Source organism: Rhamphochromis sp. 'chilingali' (genome assembly GCF_963969265.1).
Source record: "Rhamphochromis sp. 'chilingali' genome assembly, chromosome: 17".
NCBI lineage: Eukaryota > Metazoa > Chordata > Actinopteri > Cichliformes > Cichlidae > Rhamphochromis > Rhamphochromis sp. 'chilingali'.
Window position 1 is genome coordinate 605,921 of NC_137944.1, and position 25,354 is coordinate 631,274.

General features: G+C 44.5%; 1 protein-coding gene across 3 annotated transcripts; it reads left to right on the top strand.

Moving 5' to 3' along the window:
- The first annotated feature begins 295 nt into the window (after window positions 1-295).
- On the top strand, window positions 296-21,735 carry pogza (pogo transposable element derived with ZNF domain a). Of its 3 annotated transcripts, none has more exons than XM_080863549.1 (25): window positions 296-447; window positions 1,412-1,519; window positions 2,082-2,188; window positions 2,274-2,334; window positions 6,185-6,358; window positions 6,431-6,631; window positions 9,009-9,094; window positions 9,176-9,334; window positions 9,439-9,725; window positions 9,920-10,065; window positions 10,215-10,315; window positions 10,405-10,551; window positions 12,639-12,773; window positions 12,893-12,967; window positions 14,545-14,642; window positions 15,365-15,505; window positions 15,586-15,645; window positions 15,741-15,856; window positions 16,390-16,468; window positions 19,241-19,403; window positions 19,861-20,262; window positions 20,354-20,644; window positions 20,733-20,933; window positions 21,009-21,139; window positions 21,249-21,735. In XM_080863549.1, exons 2-25 carry the CDS (start codon window positions 1,420-1,422, stop codon window positions 21,454-21,456), a joined length of 3,669 nt encoding a protein of 1,222 aa, XP_080719675.1. In that variant the 5' UTR covers window positions 296-447; window positions 1,412-1,419; the 3' UTR covers window positions 21,457-21,735. The 3 variants fall into 3 exon arrangements, with proteins under 3 accessions (XP_080719675.1, XP_080719677.1, XP_080719676.1); XM_080863551.1 differs by having other exon boundaries at window positions 9,463-9,725; XM_080863550.1 differs by having other exon boundaries at window positions 307-447; window positions 1,409-1,519.
- Window positions 21,736-25,354: the final 3,619 nt, after the last annotated feature.

The window sequence follows — 25,354 nt, forward strand, 5'->3', positions numbered from 1 at the left end:
GATTAATTCTGTGTTGCTAATAATTAGCTTAGCATTAGCATGCCAAAGATAAGAAGCATGCCACAACTGTTAGCGTGCCGACATAGCGCTGAACTCTACTTAAACTGGCAGAGTGTGGTGCTTAAACTGAGCGTATTTATCGTCGATAAGCAAAAACATCCGGTTACGAGGAAGAAAACATTTAATAAGCCACATATCAAAACAGCTGCTGTGAGCCCCACGGAGAGGTATCACTCCGCTCCGTCTGAATGTAGTCCCGTAACAGCAGCGCAAACGGGAGGTTGTTGGCGGAGGGATACGGTTGTGCTAGCAGGAGCAAACGACATCTCCAACGTGTGTGTGAAGACCACACATTATTCATTTTATTCCTAAAGGAAAAGCACACTGTTCACAGGCAGAATTTTAACGGAATATATAATTGTTTTGCACATTAAATGTCCGGATAAGGTAAGCGTCTGGTTGGTATACTTTTTCAATGGATGTCATCCAGAGTTATTGAAGTCTCTGAGTTAGCAGCTCGGCTAGTTAGCATAGTTAGCTCAATGCTAAGCTACAGTGTGGAGAGACTGTAGGGAAAGATAATGGTGTATAGATTTGTTTTTATCACTCAACTTTTAGTAGTTAGAAATCAGTAAGTGACACGTCGTTGATCTTTAGCATGCTAAGCTGCAGCTGTGGTTACTGAATGTGTTTTAATTGAGTTTTGAAACTTGCTCATGAACTAAATGTATTAATGTTTTTTAAGCTCTGTTACTTCTAATAGAGTTTAAGGTCACCTATAACAACTTTGAGCTACTCCCTTTATCAGCTACTAATGAAATCTCTTTGTTGTTGAAAATAAAATATTAATACGAGCTCCTTATTGATGAAGTTGGCACTGCTAACTTTGAGATGGCCACTAGCAGAATGCTCATACAGAGCAGCTGACATATTTATGAATGAAAAAGGTTCAGATCTGTGTAGAGCTGCAACACTAAACTCGTTGAGCTTTGAATTAGGTTTTTAAAATTTGTTTTAGAAGATTTAAGCCAGAAGGAAATAATTTTAGTTTGAGATTTCCTTTTGCGTTGAAAAATAACATTGGTATAATTAGCCACATGCTCTTTGTTAGGAACCCCTGTGAAATGCTTTTATAAAGCTTATTTTGACTGATGTCCTGTTTGAATTGCAGAGTTGATTTATTAGACTGTATTAAAAAGGAGGTCTCTATAGATAATTTCCCTGTTCAGAACAACTGTACCTGGTGAATGTTTTTATAACTCACCTGTTCAAATTGGATTAATGCTTAATATTTGCATTTTTTAGAGGCATGTTTGGCCGATGGGTGCACACTGACGGAGGTGGTTCTAGCTGCTAGCTGGAGCCTCTAGTTTTTGTGCAGGTTTGTCTCACAGGTGTGTCCTTCCAGCAGGCAAGGAGATGACGACAGAGGTGGAGAGGCCAGCAGGAGGCACAGCTGACCAGGAGATGAAATGTAATGAAGAGGAGGAAGAGGTCCTGCAAGAAAAGGATGATGAAGGTTAAAAAAACCCCCAAACAAACAATTCTTTACAATGAAATGAATTCAGCATATGCAGGTTATCCTTCCATTATCTCGATTCACTTAACTAACGGCCGTGTCTAAGAATCTGTATTTATTAATGATGCTCATCAGGGAAGCGCAAAGATTTTAGAGGCTGCTGAAAAACTTTACACCCTCCTACTCTTTCTGCAGAGGTCCGAAGGACCAGCAATGATGACATTTTATTCCATGACGTAAATTAGTCTTTATATATGTAGCGTCTCATGTCCCCTTTAAATGACGAGTAAGTCTCGCACCAATTGTGATGATTAGTCCACTAACGTGGCACCACGGACGCGGCCTTCAGCCAAAAGCTTTGGAATTTAACATCAGTAAGGCCTTCAGATCAAATAGACCAAATACGATTGAGTCTATAGGATTTCAGTAGGAAGCTGTTAGCATTTGGATAAAGTTCAGCACCTGATAAAAGCAAAGTGACCGTAGAGTTTCCTCTTAAATTCAAATTGGCTGATTGTTGTGATCAGACAGTCAGCTGATTAAGTGTGTGTGTCGTGTTCAGGTCTGCAGGAGGACACTGACCCCCCACCAGTCCATATCATCCCTCTCCCAGTCCAGCCTAATGCAGAGAACAGCTGCGGGCCCCTCACAGACAGCAGCGCAATGGAGGTACTGGTTGATTTTTGATTATAGATCGACTGCTGGTTGTTGATTATAGATCATCTGCAACATTTCAAACATGTGATGTGTTCAGTCTGCAGGTGCTTCTCTAAGCTTCAGGGTCAACGGTCAGCTGGTCCCCCTGCTGCCTGGAGGTCAGTCCCAAACACTTTCAAGTAGAAGTACTTCATTAATATCTTTGTTCATACTAGGGATGGACCGATCCGATATTACGTATCGGTCCGATACTGACCTAAATTACTGGATCGGATATCAGAGAGAAATAAAAGATGTAATCCGATCCATTAAATATCACACAAGCACCTCACAAGACCTGCGACACGGCGTAACTCTGCTCATAACCGCAGCACGTCGGAGCGGTATGCTCACGTGATAGAGCGGCTGTGGCATGCGGGACCTCTCGGCGCTCTGGTTGACCATTGGTAGCCTCATTACCAAACCGGCATTTCATCTCTGAGGAAGTGATCCCAGAGAGAAGAAAGCAAGCGTGTAAGTTCATCTCTGAATGTTTGTAAAGCAAACATACAGCATGCTACTTCAGTCATGAAACTGATCAATGATCAGCTGATCGTCTCTCTTCTTTGTTTTTGCGCCAGAAAGAGGAAACCAGCGGCTGAACAACAGCAGCACGTTTAAGCTTGACTGTTGTTAGAATGTATTTAATATTACTTTCTACACCAGGATCTTTTTCTACAGCTGACGTAACTGTGCAGGGGCGGATCTAGCAAAGTTTAGCCAGGGGGCTGATAGGGCATTAACAGGGAAAGGGGGGCACAGAGACATACTTTTCTTTCTTATTCTCATTTAAAATGTCGAGCTTTTAATAAATAATTATCTGAATCTTACACCCAAAGTTTTAATCTGATGTAAAATGCAGAGGTGTGGACTCGAGTCACGTGACTTGGACTCGAGTCATTAATTTTATGACTTTAGACTTGACTTGAAAAAATGTTCTAAGACTTGACTTGACTTGGACTTTTACACCAATGACCTGGGACTTGAATTGGACTTGAACCGGTTTACTTGAAGAGACTTGATATTTCACCCCAAATATAAAATTTAACACTCATATTATATAGAAAGTGTGCACCATTAATTAAATTCATTTATTCAAACTACACTCCATACGTATGTCTGCGTGAGCTGTAGCACAGCCAATCAAATTAACCAGATTTTTTTTTTAAAAAGAAAATAAAAAAACCCTCAAAAATGCTGCAAGGAGTTATTTTTTTCAGGTACATAAACTATGAAGTAGTCAACAAAAAACCGAAACGCAATATGCAAAACATGCAAGAAGAGAATCACAGACAGAGATGGAACAACTTCAACTTTGTCCGACAGTTGAAGTTCTGTAAAGAACAGGAGGTGGTGCTTCTCTCTTGCTACGATGAGATAGCTGACTTCATCTAACTAGCAAATGTTGTCCAGGCTACGTTGGTGATGCAGTTTTTTTAAATGTGTATGATATTTTTGTCATGCGATTTTAAAGCCGGTCCTACAACCGCATCCAAGAATAACATGCAGCTTATCTCAGAACTGTCGGTGAAAATTATTCTTGGAGCTAGGTTTAATTGAGCTGCATTTTAAAGAGGTGCAATTTCACAATTTGTGTATATTTTCTAAGTTCACTATTTTGTCATGTGTTGAGAAAAACACAGATTTAAAAATTACATGGTCTAATATTTACATTTAGCATAACTGCAACATTTTTCTTTCTTTTTTTTTTTTCTTTTCTTTTTTTAAAGACTCGAAAGGACTTGAAATTCAAAATTTCAGACTTGTGACTTTACTCGGACTTTTACACCAGTGACTTGAGACTCGACTCTGACTTGCCTGACATTACTTGAGACTTGCAAAACAATGACTTGGTCCCACCTCTGGTAAAATGTATAGAAGTCCATTACTGTATATAGTAACTGTTAAGTCTAATATACCCTAGTAAGCTATAGTACTTTTTCCTTTGGGAACCATCTGTGCAGTCTGCAATTCTGTTGAAGAAAGATGTTGAATCTGTTTAATTATTCTTGAAAAATAATTGATTTCTGTGCATTTTTTTTTTTTTTACATGTGCATTAAATTAAAGTTGATTAAGCATCATGAGGTGGAGGGCGGGGGGTGGTTCCCTATTTTTTTTTTTTTTTTTTTTATTTGCTGGGAGTTTGCAGCCCTATTAGTTAGGTTGTTTAATATTTCTGGTAAGTACTCTTTAAAATACCAGAGTAGGGAGGATGTTGCAGGTTTAAGTTTATTAGATTGATCAGTTTTGCTGAACTATGAATTATTTTGGGTGCAGTGTGTTTTTACATACAGGTATAACAGAATAGCTTTAGTGTTGTTGTTTAGTTAAACTTGAGTATGAACTTCTACAAAATGCAGCAAGATATTAAAAAACAGTTTTATTGATTAAAAAACACTATATTGGATTCATATCGGTATCAGCAGATATCCAAATTTATGATATCGGTATCGGACATAAAAAAAACTGGTATCGTGCCATCTGTAGTTCATACAATCTGCCCTTGTGAGTCAGTCGCCGCTAAACATTGACCCTGGAGCTCTGTGTTCATGTTTGACCCTTTTGTGCCCTCCACAAAAAAAATGTGCACACACAAAATTGCCATAAAATCAGAATCAGAATACTTTATTGATCCCTGGGGGAAATTTTTTTTCTTTTTTTCCTCATACGACTATTTTCTTTTTTTTCATAAATCACTTAATGACTTGGAGACCTTTTCAAAATGATAAAACATTAAATTATTTTCACTATCTTAATCATTTAAATGCCAATTTAAACATTTGAATTAAGTATTTATTACAATAATTCACAAAAACAATTCTTTTCCTGGATAGCCTGAATATTACTTCATAGTTCATATGTTCTGTTATATTTATCTTTTGTTGTTGAAGTTTGCATAATAACTGTTTCCACTGATGACTCAGATCTTGATTAGAAAATGGTTTCAGACACACAAATCACTCTGGGGCCTCCATGGTGGTCTCACGGCTCCATCGTATAACTTGCAGTAATACAAGTGTCATGCATTGGCCTACAACAGGAAAAAGGTTGAATCCGGGCAAATAGAGTAAAAATGTCAAATATCACAACTATTCTTCAAATGGTTTTATACTGTAGTGGCAGAGAGATTAAACATGTGGTTTCAATGGAAATAAATGTGGCGTTTTTGTCCAAAAGGTGTCGAGAGGCAAAAGATTTTCTCCAAGACTCTAATCAGCAGGGCTGGGCAATCTCAGAACTCGGGGGCCGGTGTCCCTGCAGGTTTTAGATGTGTCCTCGAACCAACACAGCTGATTTAAATGGCTAAATTAGCTCCTCAACATGTCCTGAAGTTCTCCAGAGGCCTGTAATGAACTAATCGTGTGATTCAGGTGTGTTGACCCAGGGTGAGATCTAAATCCTGCAGGGACACCGGCCCTCAAGGCCTGAGATTGCCCAGCCCTGCTCTAATCACTAGGGCTGGGTATCGTCACTGATTTCTAGAACCGATTCGATTTGAATCTGGGAAGTTTTGACTGAAACAGTCAGAAATGTTTTAATTGTGATCATTCAGTACTAATTCGTCAGGTCTGCGCTTTGTGTTTATATCTTTGTGCTCTCATTTGCTGTTTTAGCTGTTTGGTGGTTGTTGAAACAGTTTTGTGAACTTTAACCTGAGGTTCTGGCAAAATACATTTATATTTAAAAATCGATTCAGGATTTAATGAATCGATATCACTTTAAAGATAAAATCGATGTGAATTGATAAATCAATTATTGAAACCCACCCCCACTAATCACCACCGATGTCCCCCATACTATTTATTATATGGAAAATGACTGTTTTTCTGTGAGTGGTTGCCATAAATAATGAATAATTAAAAGGTCTAAACTGGCATTTCAAGGGTTGAAATCCTAAAAATGGTTTGATTGTTTTGATCAAACGGCTCATGTTGTGTGTGTCATGTGTTTCTGCGTCTATCCTGCAGGGGGCACTGCAAAGCTGAAGTTGCGCGCTCATCCTGAAGGTTCAGCCAGTGGTTTCACCACGGTCCAGATCCCTGTCACGCTGACCCTTCACAGTCCTGCAGGGATCCAGTACATCAGCACCACTGCCTCTCTGAGTGCCTCCCCTGCTCCTGCCCCCACACCCATCATCACAGGTAATCCCTCCGCCAGCAGATGTGGAGCAGTTCAGGTGTTCCTCAGGCTAACGCAGACTCTCTGTGCTCCAGGCGTGATCTGTGGTGAAGCAGCTCAGAAGGTTCTGATCGACCACAACGTGAACTTCAACCCTCCGACCGGGTTAAAGAATCAACATTCTGCTGCGGCATCACCATTCACCTCATCGCAGGCCACGCCCCCCCCAGCACCTGGCAGGACCAAAAAGCGTCCGAGCAGCAGATCTGCAGCACCGCACACACTGCTGCACAAAGGTTTGACAACTCGTCTGTGTGCTCAAGTCTGCAGAGATGATAGAGAGCAAGCCAAATACATCCCGTCGTACTTCAGTATGTAGGCGGTTTGAACTCATCGCCATGACTCTAAGCGAGACGAGACCATACAGAGTTAGAACATTTAAATTTCAGCCCCAGTTTGAATTCAGTGATCATAAAAGCTGTATCATCTGGGTAAAACTGCTCGTTTACCCCTATTTTTACTACAGATGCTTGTAAATCAAGTGAAGTCATTCTGTGTACGTACAGTAAGTAAAATCTCAGTGTTCAGCTTAATCCAACACGACCAAAGAGTTAACTAGTACTAGATGTCAGGGTTCACTTCCTTTATTCATCATACAGTGTTCCTAGTTTGTCCTTGTTTTTGATCTTCTTTGGTTTGGTTTTTATGTTGTTAGCGGTTGTTCTTACAGAAAGGAAGCCCGTAAGAGTTTAACTCATAATAATAATAATAATAATAATGGAGTGGATTTATATAGCGCTTTTCAAGGCACCCAAAGCGCTTTACAATACCACTATTCATTCCCTCTCACATTCACACACTGGTGGAGGCAAGCTACGGTTGTAGCCACAGCTGCCCTGGGGCAGACTGACAGAAGCGAGGCTGCCATATCGTGCCATCGGCCCCTCTGGCCAACACCAGTAGGCGGTAGGTGAAGTGTCTTGCCCAAGGACACAACGACCAGGGCAGAAAGCCCGGGGATCGAAACGGCGACCTTCCGGTTACAGATACGCTTCCCAACCCCCTGAGCCACGGTCGCCCCATGTAAAGGATCAGAACAAAAACTGTGAACAGGACTGTCTCTGGACGTAAGGAGCGCTGTTGTTCCAGTTATCCTTCCTGTTTGAACCATATTAATACATTTGAGGTTTACACTTGACTGTCAGTCCTCGAGGAGATCAGATGGACAGATGGAGAAAACGTGTTTCTAGAGATGTTGATGGATTCTCTCACAGCTGCTAGGTACGAAGTAACCAGGTGGTTGTCATGGCTACAGTTGCTGATAGAGCTTTTCTTTGGGTCTGCAGTCATTACACCCGTTTACCAGAGTTACCTGTGAATGAAGACTGCTTGAGCTCACACAGTCATCTGTACACAGAAAGGCTGAGCCAGTGCTTCCTTCTACTGCTGGCCTGTATTTCAGAAAGAGCTCATTTAAATGTATTGAAAGACTGATGCTTGATTAAGAAATGTACCTTCAGCTGGTCCAGTTTCCTACACAAAACAAACAAAACGTTGATCAATCATATTAGAAGTAGAATTAAAATCAGTGAATGGTAGTTTTTTCCTGTTATGGAACTGGATGAATGTTTTCTGCTCTGATGCAGCGCGCGTGATTACAGTGTCAGGCTGGACGGATTTCTCCTGCAGATGTTCTCTGGCCCCAAAACTGTGTGTCGTCTAAACCTTGAAAATAACAAATTGCTGTTTATCAAGCATCCATGTTTTTCACATTATAGTATGTCAGAGATTTACAGTTAACAAACGGTCAGGTGAATAAACAACACTGAGACACTTGATACTGATAACGTGCGGCACGGGTGAATCTCAGACAGAGAGACACAACGTACTGCAGCATTCGTTTATTTTTATAGGTTACATCGTCAATAAGCAAATATAATCACATTTCCTGTTACGCAGGTCCTGATGCTGTCTGTGTGTGTGTCACAAAGTATGTGTGTTGCAAGTCAATTTCTAAGAATAATATAATGCAAGTCAACTTCTGCGGATATGTATTTCTGTACTAGTCTCTTGCGGTAAATGTCAGTGTCACAGGGTCAGCTTCCTGTTTCTACAGAAAACTGTGTCTGGTGAAATATGTGTAACATAACATTTGAAGCATAATCGAATAAAACAATAAAAACTCCCTAACATAGTAAAAGAAAGTTCTTAACTTTAAAGTTAGGTCCTGATCACATACCTCTGAAGATTACGGTACCTCCGTCTCTCAGTCCTGTGATCTGATTGGTCAGTTGTCAGGCTGTCAGTAGACCTTTACCTGCACCGTTAGGTTACCATGGTGATTTAGTCAGCTTCATTATTGATAAAAAGCTGACACAAACCCAAAGATGACCCCTAACCCTGTGATAAGACTTCGTGATTCAGACTCGGATGAAGATGTGGACGTAGGTGAAGACACAGGTGTGAGGGAACACGGATGCTGAGGAATGAGGTTAGGACTCAGGTGAGGTGGGGGCTTCAGCTCTGAGTGCTGTTATCGTGGACTCAGGGCTGTGGTTAGGGTTCAGGTGAGGTGGACTGTGTTGTAAAGGATTCAGGTGCAGGTCTGCTAGGTTGGAATTCTGCTAAGGTGTAGACTTGGATATGTACTCAGCTGTCGTGTCCCCCCCTCAGGTGAGTTGGGTCCCGTGCGCCCCCCCGACTGCCTCGTCTGCACATCGCAGTACAAATTGATCACAGAGCTGCGAGGATTCATGTGTGTAAGTCCTGCACAGCCACCTCTTTACACCTCTACCTGTGTCATCACACAGCCTGATTAAAACCCTCTTCCCCATCTTCAGATGTGCAGCCCAGCCATCATGCAGAGTTTGAGGAACCTGAAGAGGAAGAAGAAAAGCAAACACCGCAGGGGGAGCAGGGACAAAATCAGAACCCTGAAACCCAGCAGAGACTCTCAAACCAACAGTAGGGTGTCCAAAACCAGACCAGGACCCTCTGCTGTGAGTTCACACTGCTGATCAATGAGGATCTACTCCAAGAGAGTCACCCGATGAACCTTTGTCATGTGATGTGACGTCATTCTCCTTCCTGTGTGTCTCCTTAGTCTAAAGGTGTTTCTCCTTCTCAGAGGGCTCACTGGTCATCTGGTGATCTCCTGACCAGCCAGGTTAGCGCCTCCGCCTCCCTTCCGTCCCTCTGCGACCCTTCTGAGCCAGATCTGTTTGGATCCCTGCCCAGCTCGCCTCACGGCAAACTCGTGATCCTTGTGGAGGATTTTTATTATGGCTCCGCCCCCGGACAACACCCTAAGAAATGCAACCTGATGGGCGCAAAGTACAGCGAGCCATACCGCTGCATCCACTGCCCCAAGACGCTCGGCAACAACATCGAGTGAGCCTCTGGAGATTGTCTTAAACCTGCCTTCTATTAAATGAGCAGCAGGATGTGCCTCCTGTGCTTATACAAAAAGAGAATGGGCCATTCTCATGAATTCATGCTCTCCTATTGAATATAGCCTGACATGATCTCAAGTCATTAGATGTTTGGTTTGTGTCTTCAGTTGTGACTCTTTGTATATGTTGCAGGTTGATGAGTCACATGCAGCAGCATGTGTCCATGATATTTCAGTGGGACTCTGCGTTCTCGTGTCCACACTGTTCCCGTCACTTCCTGTCTGCTGGGAAGCTGCAGAGTCACGTGGAGGCCGTCCACAATCAGTGCGAGTCCAAAGGTCTGTGACAGCATAACCGGTTACCCTTTGGTTGGTTAGCGGTTACAGGATGGCCTGCTGATCCCGAGTGCTTCCCACTGTAAAAAGGATGCTTCAGGTTTGTGTGTCTGTCATGCAGTGATGGATTTGTTTCTCGTTTGCCTTGGCAGCCACGTGTAGGATCTGCGAGCTGGCATTTGAAAGTGAACCTGCTTTCCTGTGGCACATGAAGACCACCCACAAACCGGGAGAGATGCCCTACATCTGCCAGGTTCGACTCCGAGCACCAGAAAGCTGCCCTCACCTTCGTCAGTGCTCGTTGTGGCCCGAGAGTTTACGTGCCCCGCTTTCTGTCTGCAGGAGTGTGGCTTCAGGTCGTCCTTCTACTCAGATGTGTGGTTCCACTTTGAGGAGTGTCACACCAGCACCAGAAACTTTATGTGTCAATACTGCCTCAGAGTGTTGCGCCGCAACACCTGCTACCAGCAGCACTTTATCCGCCACCAGGTAGGTAACTGCTGCAGGTAATACAGCTAAAGGGTTTAACTTAGAAGAACCGCGAGAGTTGAAGTGAAGGTTAAAATGTGTTACGCAGTTAAATCAAAGGAAATCTAAAGCACAGAGAGGTTTTCTGGAACTACCATTGTTAAGATGTGTGTGTCCTACTGCACTAGTGTCCAGTGGGGGTGGGGCATGGCTACGCAGAGACGGGAAAGGGGCAGTAGAAGTTTGGAATGTCAGGTTTTCTGTGGTTGTACGAAAGCAGGCGACCATTAAAGTAGGGGTGGGCGGTATAAACGCTATACGGTAGAAACGGTATAAATTTGGCCAGCGGTCGAGATTTTGACTATACCGCTCTAAGCTGCGCCCGTTTTGGTCAAAAGCATTGCAGCAGCTAAAAACATCATCTGCAAAATATTCCAGGCGACAGTCACAGCAAAGAGACAAAGCACTTTTGGAATATGAGGAAAGCCAAAAATTGCGCTTCCTCCACTTCTGTACCATTGATTCAGTAAAGTTGAATTCTCTCACAGCTGCTCTGTTCCCATGTTGTTGCAGTATATTAATGACTAACCTCGTATTGTGGATGGATTATCTCAGTTGAAGTTTGGTCCGTGTATAGCATCCTGCTATGCGATTGCATTTGTCCCTGACCATCAGGAACCCTCACATTAACTTTTATTGAGTGGAAAAGTGTTAGCGTTCATCCTCCAGCTTCACTGTGTTTATGTTATGCTAACATAGCTGTGTAGCTAGCAATCACGTAGCACAACATTATATACCAGCTAGCCCAACTTCAGTAACCCTACAAACGTCACTGCTGTTTAGTTTTCTGTCTTCATTTATGTTGGAAGTGATAACAGAGCTGTACGTTTGAATGTTTCAGAAATCTCTCAGTCAGAACATGCTTTAACATGTTTAGGTGGAAGCTAGCGAGCTAACTTCCTGTTAACTTCTAACTCCATTAAATTTAATAATGGATGCCTGAATGTTAAACTTAATTGTTACACCTGGTAAAGCAGCAACACTCATCATTTTATTAAAGATGAAAGAATTTAGACAGTTTTTAACTCTCAGTGATGCTGCAGTGTTCGTTTGACTTTGGGACCTGAAATGGACGGAGTTTAGGACCCAGATTACTCCGTGAGGCTCCTGACTACGGCAGCCATAATGCTCCAACAATCCATCAAGCGGTGCGGCTTCGTAGCTTCGTATTTCTGTGCGCCGTGTACATAAAATCAGTTCGAGGTCAGTAAGCACAACCAGAATTCATACATAAGGCACACTGTCGATTTTTGAGAAAATTAAAGGATTTCAAGTGCGCCTTATAGTGTGGAAAATACAATATACAGAAGAAAAGAATATATCGTTACCGCACATGCTTCAAATTATACCGTGATATGGATTTTAGGCCATATCGCCCAGCCCTACATTAAAGTTGGAGTTACTATGCCAGTTGTGTGATTATGGGACTAACACCATGATGACGTGGGTCCTTGGGTAGAGAGATTTCCAAAGGGTTGGTCTAGACTCTGAAACTCCACGTTCCAGGGTTTTTAGCCTGGAGATGTAGAGAGGAAGGAGACCAGTGAGTGAGTTAGGAGGAACACCATCGCTGTCCTTGTAGTTGATATATCCCCGTTTCTCCTGGAATATCCAAATGTTCTTCCAGACCACATAAGACCACATAGGATATAATCCCTCCAGTAGGTTCTAGGATCTCGTCCTGCAGATAAACCTCTGTAACCTTGTCTGGCTTCACAGATATGCGAGCAGGGAGCCAGGAGTCAAATTACCTCAATGTAACGTCCCTCTTATGTGAGCACACACAGAGCCTGAAACAGGAAGCCCGGCTTAACAGAGAAAGCTGACATCCACTGGTGCGATGCCCGTTATCCCTGACTGGGGTTTTAGGTTAATGCAAAGAAAGCCTGGCTTTGTTGAACTGGGCAGATACCAGCTTTTGTTTTTGGAGCTAAAGTCTGAGGTACTGAGGGTTTGGAGAGGACCGAAGAGGAACGGGCTTGTTGTAAAGCAATGTATCATCTGCGCTGAGGTGGAGTTTAATTCTGTGTGTTGGTGCATGTTTGCAGAAGAAGCGCGAGTTTGGCTGCGATAAATGTCGTCTCCACTTCCTGTACATAAAAGAGCTGGTTGAGCACAGAGTTCTGTATCACAGGACGCACATCAGACCACCTCAGCTCAGCGGACTCAAACCTGGAACCAAGGTAGGAACCAATATCCTTAGATAATTACAGATAATTAATAAACACAATTAAACCCCTTAAAGATAATTAAACTCCTGCTGGAGAAGCCTCACCTTTACTGAGTATCTCTCTGTCTGCAGGTGACGGTCAGGGCGTATTCTGTAGTTGGGGAATCTGAAGGTGAAGGACCTAAGACAACTGTTGCTTCATGCAAGGTGAGCAGCATGGAAACGCTCATTGCCTGAGCTTTCAGATCCAGATCATCTGCTCTCCCATCCAAGACCATTTTTTAGTTCGTTCCTGTTTAGAGACAGAAAATCAACCAAAAGGTGGTTGGTTTGTTTAGAAACAGCTGACACGTTAACACAGACGCACTGTATGGTAAGTGCAAAGATGTTAGAATAAATCATTTGTTGCAGAAAGTGGAGAAAGCTGGAAATTAGCCACTTGTTAGCCCCAGAACCTCATCTCTGCTCTTCGTGGTTCTATTCGCTTCGAGTGACGGCCTCCAGCTCGCACTGCGGCAGGAAAGAGATTCAGCGCCTCCAATTAGGGCTGAGCGATATATTGAATATACTCGATGTATCAGGAGTTTTTCCATGTACAATGGTTGAAATGGCTTCATGGTAACAATAGAGTATAAATTGCCATGGTAACATTTGGATGTCTGCATGTTTGTTTGCTCCCCACACGCTGTGACTGCATCATTAATTCCCCCCTCCCAACCAGCTGAAGTCATCCACTGCAAAGTTTTTTAAATGTCTGTGTGCACACCAAAGAGCACGTTACATGAACCAGCTGTGACTATTATGTGTCTGTGCGAGTTATCGCAGATCGTCCCGTGCGTGGGGCTGGACGGCGCTACCGCGTTAACGAGCTAACCGCGTTAACAAGCTAACCACGTTAACGAGCTAACCGCGTTAACGAGCTAAGGCATGGATGCCGGCCAGCCCCACGCACGGGACGATCTGCGATAACTCGCTAATGGAGATTTGCCGCATTAATGCAGTTACGGCGCTAACGTCATTTTAACGAGATCAGCGCTGACAGCACTAATTTTTATATGTTCACGAAAGAGCACCTTTTAAATTTCAATGGTTTTATTTTGTGTCATGAATTCTTGCTGGATGTCCTTTTTGATCCTTTGTTAAAGGTGTTGACCACAGACGTTCTGTGGCAGAATCCTCTGTGCGCACCTGATGGTTAAAGAGCAGTTAAAATAAAAATAATATAATAAATAAATAAAATAAAATGTGTCACATCAGATATTTTAGATTCAAAGCAGAAAAAAACATTAAATGGTCGATTTGAATGAGTTAAGCAGTGAAATTTTAGACACTATATGATTGAAAATAACATTTGTCTTTGGAGGTTATTTAAACATATCGTAATGTAGCCAAAAAATATTGTGATATTAAATATCCCCTCATATCGCCCAGCCCTACCTCGAAGTCTGGGCGCCTCCTGGCTGAGGTGTTTTGCACGTCCTACCGGGGGAGGCCCCGGGGCAGACCCAGGACACCCTGGAGAGATTAAATCTCTCGGCTGGCCTTGGCGTTCCCCTGGACGAGCTGGGGGTCTGGGCTTCTCTGAGCGTCTGTGCTTAGGCTGCTGCAGAGGAAGGAAGGAAATCCTCCATGTTTTCAATGGGTTCTTTTTCTCCTCTGCCTTCATTTAGCTTTCTACTGATTGTAGTTTTACCCAAAAATGCAGAAGCATATGGAGATGGGTGTATGTGTGAATAAAGTTTTTTCCCTCCTCACGTTCTTCACGTTTTCTTTTTCTGCTCCAGGTGGTGGATGTTGCTCTTCCTACGTCTTCGCAGGAAGTTCCTCAGAGGAAACCAGTGGAAACGCTGGGATTGCTGCTGCTCAGCCTGAACCCGGACAGGTATCAGAGCTGGGGTTCCCCAGGTCCTGTGGGATGTGTGGGGAAACTTCAAAAAACAAGCATTTCTGCTGTTTAATACCTAAAATATTCTACTCGCATATGAGTTGTAAGAAGCACTTGTTTAGATAAAGATGTTGCAGAAACCCCAACAGAATTGTAGAAGAAAACTTTTTCATTAGCCACAAGTACCTGCTCGGGTCGGCTTGACTCTGTTTAAGGGTTTTCATTAGAGAGTCGCACCTTGTACCAGGTACTGCTCAGCTGAGGGTCCAAGCAATCTAAGGCAAGCCAAAATGTGACATCAAGAGACTGTGTGCCACCGATTGGCTGGTCAGTGGCGTCACTCGTTGAGTCACGAGAGCGTATCTTTCACGTGGCAGTCGAGGAAATGGTTGGATAAAAAAACACTGTGGTCCACTCAGACTGACAGAAAGCCGTACACGAATCACCGCATTTACGTGGAAGTGCTCCACTGTTGTGACGTTAAAGTCACATACCAATGACGTCACAGGACTCCCGGCTGCAGTGCTCTAACAACCCCCCATGCACAGTATGTGGGTGTCAACTGTAGTGAAAACGTACCAACACCCAGTCGAGCAGAGTAGATTCTACATGTTATATCTCTGGCTCAGACTGTGCTGACAGCTTCGCCCAGCAGGGCGGTGCCACTGCACAAAACCTTTGTTATTCAGCCTCTCTCTCACTCCCTCACTTCCTCTCAGGCTGTCTCGGCCGCTTCAGCGCTGCCTCGAGTGTCTGAACTCAGTTCCTGACCTCAGGACGCACTACCCTTCTCTGGTCCATTGCTCGCTCTGCAGGTTCATCACCTGCTGTTCCACCTCCTACGCCAACCACATGATCAAGTATGCGCCTCTGATTGGTCATCTCACAGTCTCTTTTGTTTGTTTGTTTTCCTGAACTGTGCGACTGTTTTTGTTTTTAGTAACCATGCGACCTGCAAGAAGGTGCCGCCGTACCAAACCATCTTCCAGTCTGACCCCAAGTAACCAGACCAGCAGAATCAGATCAGTGTGATCAATTATCTACAGGTGAACAGGAATACCTGAATACCTGACCTGCTCTCGTGTGTGTTTATAGGCTGCCAGACATGTTGATGTGTGTGACATGCAAACTCTTAACCTGCAGAGGAGACCTGATGGCCAATCATCTGACAGAGAAGCCAAAGCACACCTGCATCACGTTAGCGCACACAGGTAATGTACACAGGTGAAGCGCACACTCTCAAGGTATAGTGCATGAAAAGGAAAAGGTTTTCATGTTGTGGGAGGTAAATGCATGGGTCAAAAAAACACTGCTGCCTGATTCAGATGATTATTTTGAAATGATTTAAAGTATTCTGTCAGGAACTGGTTCCATGTCCTGCACAGCTGTTCGTGATGTGACCACAAGGGGGCACCACAGCAAAATAACTCACCCTGATTGTGAGAGGGTCAGAGTGAATCAGCTCTATCAGGGATGGAGCTAAATAAAGGGCAGAACTCCATTTGAATTCAGTGGACTACGTTAATGTGAACCTGGAGTTTTAATCACGATTATCCACTCACACATCCGTCCATTTACTTTCTTACACTTACTCCACTCAGGGTTGTGTCTGGAGCCTATCACAGCTGTCACATGCCTGGAAACCTCCCCAGTCTGTTACACACCTCATGAAGCTAACTTAAGTTTTCCCTGATAGATGATAAAGATGGAATCTTCCAGATTTGACACTCTTTTCCTCTTTCAGAGAGTGGGATGACTTATGAGAATGAAACTGTATCAGAGCCGAGAGAGAGTGGAGCCGACACACAATCACAGTCTGACAGGTAGCATGTGTGTGTGTATATATGAAAACATGTTGCTACAAAAGATGTTTACATTAAAATATGGCAAATTAACATCAGAAAAACCAACCACACACACTCTTTATCAAATGAATAAATTACCCCCTCGCCCCTGTGGGCGGTCCATCCTTCAAGCTCGAGTCCTCTACCAGAGGCCTGGGAGCTTGAGGGTCCTGCGCAGTATCTTAGCTGTTCCCAGGACTGCGCTCTTCTGGACAGAGATCTCCGATGTTGTTCCCGGGATCTGCTGGAGCCACTCGCCTAGCTTGGGAGTCACCGCACCTAGTGCTCCGATTACCACGGGGACCACCGTTACCTTCACCCTCCACATCCTCTCGAGCTCTTCTCTGAGCCCTTGGTATTTCTCCAGCTTCTCGTGTTCCTTCTTCCTGATGTTGCTGTCATTGGGAACCGCTACATCGATCACTACGGCCGTCTTCTTCTGTTTGTCTACCACCACTATGTCCGGTTGGTTAGCCACCACCATTTTGTCCGTCTGTATCTGGAAGTCCCACAGGATCTTAGCTCGGTTGTGCTCAGAGCTTGTTCCTGTGCTGCCAGTATTAGTGCCTCTGTGCTTTCAGTCTTTCAGTGCAGCCACTGGTAGGATTTCTGGATGTCCATCCGACTACACTTCTCCAGTCCGAACGACATTCCAATGTCATTGCTGTATAGCCTGGTAGTGTGGATCAGTGAATCGATGTCTCGTTCACTCTTGGCATACAGCTTGATGTCATCCATGTACAGGAGGTGGCTGACAACTGCTCCGTTCCGTAGTCGGTATCCGTAGCCAGTCTTGTTAATGATCTCACTGAGGGGGTTCAGGCCTATGCAGAACAGCAGTGGGGACAGAGCATCTCCTTGGTAGATCCCGCACTTGATGGTGACTTGTGCTATGGGCTTGGAGTTGGCCTCTAGTGTTGTACGCCACATCCCCATTGAGTTCCTGATGAAGGCTCTTAGGGTCCCATTGATCTTGTACAATTCTAGGCATTCCAGTATCCAGCTGTGGGGCATTGAGTCATAGGCCTTCTTGTAATCAATCCAGGCAGTGCACAGGTTGGTCAGTCTGGTCTTGCAGTCTCGGCTGATTGTTCTGTCTACCAGTAGCTGGTGTTTTGCGCCTCTGGTATTCTTGCCAATTCCTTTCTGTGTCCCGCTCATGTATTGACCCATGTGCCTGTTCATCTTAGCCGATATGATGCCTGACAGGAGCTTCCATGTAGTACTGAGGCAGGTTATTGGTCGGTAGTTGGAGGGGACCGGTCCCTTCTTGGGGTCCTTGGGGATCAGGACCGTCCGACCTTCGGTTAGCCATTCCGGGTGTCTCTCGTTAACTAGCAGCTGGTTCATTTGTGCTGCCAGACGCTCGTGGAGTGCAGTCAGCTTCTTCAGCCAGTAGGCGTGAACCATGTCGGGCCCTGGTGCTGTCCAACTCTTCATACTGGAGACCCTTTCTTGGATATCTGCCACTGTGATGGTTACTGGACCCTGTTCGGGGAGGTCGCTGTGGTCTGCCCTCAGATCCACTAGCCACTGAGCATTGCCGTTATGGGTTGCGTCCTTCTCCCATATGCTCTTCCAGTATTGCTCCGTCTCCAGCCTTGGTGGTGCTGTTCTCATATTGTTCCCCTGCCACTGATAGTACACCTTGGCTGGCCAAGGCTGTGAGTCTTTGCTTGGCAGTTTCCAAGGCCTCAGGTATGGACAGCTTCCTGTACTTCTTAGGCACCTCTGATAGTCAGCTAATCTCCCTCCATCGTCTCTCTCACACTCACTCACACACACTCACACACACACACACGATCAAAAGTTTTAGAACACCCTGATTTGTTATTTATTGTAATTCAAGTCAAGTGAATAGTTTGAAATGGTACAAAAATAAGTGGTGAACTGCCAGAGGTTAAAACAAACAAACTGAAAGATGATGTGCATTTCAGAATTATACAAAAAGGCCTTTGTCAAGGATCAACATAGATTAACAGTTTAAAGCTGTTCTGCAGCAATGGAGGTGCTACTGACTCCTACAGCTGTACCGTACTGCAGAAAGTAGTGTGATGCTACAGAAATGGCAAGACAAAAGCAATAAACAATGGAAGAGAGACAGACCATCACTTATAAATGTAGGTCTGTGCTACAGAGAGACTGCGAAGGAAGTCACATTGTCAGTGAGCACAGTTTCCTTCACCATCAAAGGCTCAGAAACTGGGGCAAACTGGGTAATAGTGGCCGTAGTGAGCAAGTCTCAGTTTCTACTGTGAAGACTTCGAGGTGCAGGTTTGACAGGACGAGCTGCAGCAAGAAAGCCAGACGTCAGAATAAGACGAGGCTTGTCTGGGCCATGAAACACCACCGTTGGGCTACTGAAGACTGGAAGAAGCTTTTATGGACTAATGAATCAAATGTGAAATCTTGGGTTCATCACCCAGGATCCGTGTACGCCGTGGAGTAGGTGAAAGGACGGGTCCACAGTGTGTGGCATCAGCTGTCAAACATGGAGGAGGAAGTGATAGTCTGGGGATGTTTGCTGGATCTGACAAAGGTGGCCACTTTGATGAGTCAAAGGTCTATTTAGGTCTTTGGTCTATAAACGGATTCTGTGATTTCTGTTTTGACTCAAATTGCTTATTTGTACTATTGATTTCAGAGTGCAATGAGACAAGTATATCTGCAAAACGATATTCAATTATTTTTGTTATTTAAAGGTTTTCATTGTTTTCCCTCATGTTTGTTTTTTAAATATTAACCCTGCAGCACGACATGTTCTGGCAGTGAGGGCGGAGCCTTCATCCCCATCCACCTCCTCCCCTCCAGCTCTACCCAGCTGTCAGTCAGACCCCTTCTTTCCTCCTCCTCCTTCTCCTCCCAACCCGCGATGACCATCAAGTTCCTGGGGCCCCGCTCAGTCCCTGGTCAGGTGAGAGCGACTGTGTGATTCAATCCATCCAGTTCAGTTTTATATTCAGTTTAATTTTATCACCAAATCACAACAAGCTCCTTAAATCACTTGAGATTGAAAGAGAAAGCCCCGACACTGCATTAATGCACTGATCCGTCCACTCTCTTGCTCTTCATCATCGATTGTGGACAGCTGGGATTTCGTGCAGATTCTGACCACCAGTTTGTTATGATGTTTGGGGGATTTTGATGTTCTCACAGCATAACTGGTTGGTTGCCAGCTCTCATTGCATGTGCTATCTATGGATGTTGTGGAAGATCACATGTATAACTTTACCAATGTGCACAAAGGGGGGGTTATGATGTCTTAGCATGTAGGTGGTGGGACATATGACCCGGAGGACGTCAGGACAAGGACTCGCTGTGGGAGAGAGCCATACTCTGATGATGATGAAGGTGGTGTTCTTACTTCTCAGGCTCCGGTCCCTCTGTTGCTCTCCCAGCTTTCCATCGTGCTCTCTTCTCTGTGCCACGGCGTCACAGTGGCAGCTCATCATAACTGCACGTCTCCCACCACGATCCGTTCATGGATCCGACAGCAGCAGCGCAGCCTGAGACACCGGCTGTGGAGCTGGAAGACGGAGGAGATGGCGGAGTGGGTGCTGGAGCGGTGGGAGCAGCAGCAGATTGTGACTGAGGAGTTGCTGCTCTTGGCAGCGAGGGCAGCTCTGGGAGGGGATGGCCGGCCGGAGGACTGGTACAGCTGGACCGTGGACTTCATGCTGAGACACGACCTTGGACCGCAGACCACCAACAGAAATGTGTCGAGTAGCTTCAACGACAAAAGCCGCCGCTTCATCGACATGCTCCGCTCACAGGTATCAGGCCCGACAGTTTATTGATTGAAATGCACCAACCAAACTTTGATTAGTCGTTGGCGTTTATCGTTCTGGTTCTCGGACTGTGCAGAGTCGGTCTCCTCACTCTCTGGGCTGCATGGACGAGCTCCCCGTCTTCATCGATTTAGACAAGTTCTCCAGCCAGAGCCCAGCTTCCTTCCAGCTGTACGGTTTGCCTGAAGACAGGCCCGTGTTTGACGTCATCATCTCTGCTCTGTCTGATGGCGGCTTCCTCCCCCCCCTGCTGTTCTTTACGGGAGCTGCACCTGATATTCCTGAAGGGTTTCCTGAGAATGTGGTGCTGGAGGCTCGAGCAGAGGGATTCACGGATCAGGACCGCCTGCGCATCTGGATTGAAAAGGTCTGACACTAGTTTGTTGTGCAAGCAGGAGCATTGGGTCACCAGAAACTGTTGCAGATGATGTGATTTCCTGCTTTTCTGCCTGCAGGTGTGGCACCCCTGTGTGGCCTCGCAGCGTAACAGCAGTTGTCTCTTGATAGCGGATGTCCATCGAGGCCACCAGACAGATGCGTTCAGGCGTGCTCTGTCATCGGTCTGCACAGACGTCATCTTCATCCCGTCAGGATGCAGCTCCCGTCTGCAGCCGCTCGACGTCTGTGTGACACGGGTGCTTAGGGACTTCCTGCAGGTAAGCTCACCTGTGCGACTCTGGCCCCGTGTCCGCCCCTCTGATGTGTCGTTGACGTGTTTGTGGTCTCGACAGACCCAGTGGATTCAGCTGGTGTCCACTGGGGGTTTGGATGGTCTGGGTCTGGATCAGCTGGCTCTGACTCTGGCCTGTTGGCTCAGTGAATTTTCTTCCACGCTCAACTCGGAGAAGCACGTCATGCACAGGTGGGAATGCCTGGATTGAGGTATAGCTGGAGGGTATTTGACATCAGCTGTATGTCATGTGACTGTGTCATGTGACTGTGTGATGGCAGTATTGCTTTTTCTTCTGCAGGTCTTTCACCTCAGTGTGTAGCCTTCAGCAGATGGACGATCAGGTGGAGATGGCAAAGATGATCACAGCTTTAACCACGGTGCTGATTCAGCCTCCGGAAACGGGAGGACCAGAGCCGGGACCAGGATCAGAGCCAGTGGAACTGTCCAAGGTAAAGGAGGAGGACAGACGGGTGGAGGAGGAGGTGGAGTGTTCTGTCAGACTGTAGTACGTCACATTTGACCAGGATACGTTTCGTGGTTTCCATGACGAACACTACAAACACACCTTTTGCCCGCACTTTGATAAGAGAGAAGCTGATCAGTATTATTGATCCTTGGCTGTACAACGGCAGGAAAAACCTCACAGTCTCATCATGTAAACGAGAGGTTGTCATGAGTAAAATCTAGTACTGACGACTTTTCTAACAACATTTTTGTTCTGTTACTTTTGCATTGAAAAGAATGATTGGGATGTTTTTGTATTGAAATAAAGAAATGCTGCTGAAGGACTGTTTAATGCTTTTATTGATCAGTAACAAAGGAGAAAACTGAAGTTGCTGCTTCTCTGGTTGGAGCAGACACGACTGCATTGTTCAGGATATTGTTGGCAGGAAGTTGTTTTCCTTTGTCTTCAGCTGTTTGAAAACAAACTTCAGTCCTATGTCCACACAGAGGTCGTGACCCAGCGCCGTGTGACACAGAACAGGAAGTCTGTTCACATCTCTGCTAATATGACATCATCCTGATTGATTTAATGTGAAATCAGCTCGAGAGGATCCAGACCAAACTCCACTCACATACTTGTCAATTTAATGTGACGCTGACCAAAATCTGTCCTGATGTAGAAACGGTACAAAGAAGCAGCACGCTGACCTCAGCAGCTGCATTAATGTCCCCGTTGTCACAATCAAATATAGAAACCATGGGAACACTACCACTTTCCCAGCATGCCCTGGAGCAAGGCAGCGACCCCCACCCCCCCAAGGGCAGTCTTGAGCTGCATCATAGGAAGGATTTGAGGATTATTTGGCCTCCACTGTCCTGTTTAAATATAGGTTTGCATTTACAAATCGACTCTGCATTCATGTTTTCCCAGTTGGGACCATTTTTCTGGTTATTCCACGACCACGCAGCAGCAACACTCTAAAACAAGAACAGACTTTCACCCTTACAAATAATGCACAGCTGTTTAATTGTCCCTCACGGACTCCAGCACAGCTCATTTGTAAACCAGGTACAGTGGAAGGATTTAGTCAGACACCAATTGTGAAAAGATGAGCGGCCTGTAACTTTCATCATAGCTATACCTCAACTATGAGAGACACGATGAGGAAAAACAAACCCAGAAAATCACATTGTCTTTTTTTTTGTTTTGTTTTTAAACCATTTATTTACAAATTATGGTGGAAAATAAGTATTCGGTCGCCTACAAACAAGCAAAATTTTTACTCTCACAGACCTGTAACATCTGTAAGAGGCTCCTCTGTCCTCCACTCGTTACCTGTGTTAATGGCACCTGTTTGAACTCGTTATCAGTATAAAGACACCTGTCCACAACCTCAAACAAAGTCCACTGTGGCCAAGACCAAAGAGCTGTCAAAGGACACCAGAAACAAAATTGTAGACCTGCACCAGGCTGGGAAGACTGCATCTGCAGTTTGGTGTGAAGAAATCAACTGTGGAAGCAATTTTTAGAAAACAGAAGATATACAAGACAACCAATAATCTCCCTCGATCTGGGGCTCCACGCAAGATCTCACCCTGTGGGGTCAAAATGATCACAAGAACCACACGTGAGGACCTCGTGAACGACCCGCAGAGAGCTGGGACCAAAGAAACAAAGGCCACCGTCAGTAACTCACTCAAATCCTGCAGCGCCAGACGTGTCCCCCTGCTCACGCCAGTACATCTCCAAGCCCGTCTGAAGTTTGTTACAGAGCATTTGTCATATGGTCAGATGAAACCAAAATAGAACTGTTTGTTAAAAACTACTTGTTGTGTGCTGAGTTGCATCCAAAGAACAGCATACCTACTGTGAAGCACGGGGGTGGAAACATCATGCTTCATGCTGTTTTTCTGCACAGGGCCAGGGCCACTGATCCGTGTAAAGGAAAGAATGAATGAGACCATGTATCGTGACATTTTGAATGAAAACCTTCCATCAGTGAGGGCACTGAAGGTGAATCGTGGCTGGGTCTTTCAGCATGACAGTGATACCGAGCACACCACCCAGGTAGCGAAGGAGTGGCTTTGTAAGAAGCATTTGGAGGTCCTGGAGTGGCCGAGCCACTCTACAGATCTCAGCCTCATAGAAAATCTTTGGAGGAGTTGAAAGTTGTTGCCGAGCGAGAGCCCCAGAACAACACAGCTCTAGAGGAGATGTGCATGGAGGAATGGGCCTAAGTACCAGCAACAGTGTGAAAACCTTGTGAAGACTCACAGAAAACGTTTGACCTCTGTCATTGCCAACAAAGGGTATAAAACAAAGTACTGAGATGAACTTTTGTTATTGACAAAATACTTATTTTCCTCCATAATTTGGAAATAAATTCTTTAAAAGTCAGACTGTGATTTTCTGGATTTGTTTTTCTCATCATAGTTGAGGTATAGCTATGATGAAAATTACAGGCCTCTCATGTTTTTAAGTGGGAGAACTTGCACAACTGGTGGCCGACTAAATACATTTTTGTCCCAATGTAACTGTTGATGTTGGCAAAGAAAGAGAAGGCAAACTGAGGCAGTGTTAACATTTAATTTCCAAAGAAAGTTGAGCAGAGCACAGCTCTCGCATTAGGGATGGCTTAGGTGTGAGCAGCTGTTAAAGACAACGAGTCAGCATCAGCTGCGACTCCACATCGATCAGAATGACCCGGCCAGACAAGCCTTTCTAAATGATGTGACACAGGCCGTGTGGGACCGATGAGCCTGTGACATATGAAACGCATTATTTAGAAGGCCAACATATTTTAAAACAGGATTTCACAGCTTAACTTTAAAATGTTGGTAGGGTAGGTTGGTCAGCTCTGCAGTGATGGCTGTGTTTGTTGAGCCTTGTTCTAGTCCAGGGTGCAGGTTTTAGATGTGCCCTTGATCCAATACAGCTGATTTAAACGGCTAAATGACCTCCCCAACATGTCTTGAAGTTCTCCAGAGGCCTGGTAATGAACTCATCGTGTGATTCAGGTGTGTTGACCCAGGGTGGGATCTAAAACCTGCAGGACCCTCGAGCCAGGGGCTGTTAAAAACTGAAATGGCCTGTTTAAGATGTTTTTCTACCACAGGAACCATCAATACTTCATACAAATGATAAAAATAATAATGCACTTTTAAGCTCTTTGAAGCTTTAAGTGCTCCCACCAACAATCAAAAGTTTTTTTACTATAAACTATGCTAACTGTATTCTAAAGTACAATAAGAGATTTTAAATTATGAAGTCCAGAGCCACCGAAAGCTGACGTTCAGGGTTCAGAGTTCACCTGAACACACCTGATTCAGTTTTTAAGGTAAGTTCGGCTAAATGTCCCCATGTATATGTGTACATATATACATACGTATGTATATATGTGTGTGTATATATGTGTGTGTATGTGTGTATGTGTGTATATATGTATATATATATACACACACATATATACATACGTATGTATATATGTGTGTGTATATATGTGTGTGTATGTGTATATATGTATATATATATACACATACACACATACACATATATATACACACATATATGTATATGTGTGTATATATATGTGTGTGTGTGTGTGTGTATATAAATACAAATGTTTGTGTGTGCGTATTTGTATACATACTTTCTTTTTTTACCTGGGTATGAATCATTTCACCTTCTGTTTAATTTTTATTGCATTATTTTAATATTTTTATTTTGCAATAAACTGATTGGCTCTCGTCGCTGCACAGTTTCAGGTGTTTGTGTGTTTGTAGCTGGTGTGTGAGTGTATGTGTCAGACAGGAGTGTTTAGTTTGTTGCTGCATGGTTTTAATGGTCGTTGTTGGGTGGCTTTATCCTGCTTATGCTGTGTTTCCCACGATGCATTTCAGCAGCTACACTGAGCCTTTGATCCTGATGTATTAAAATGAAGAAGTGAAAACAGCCTGAAA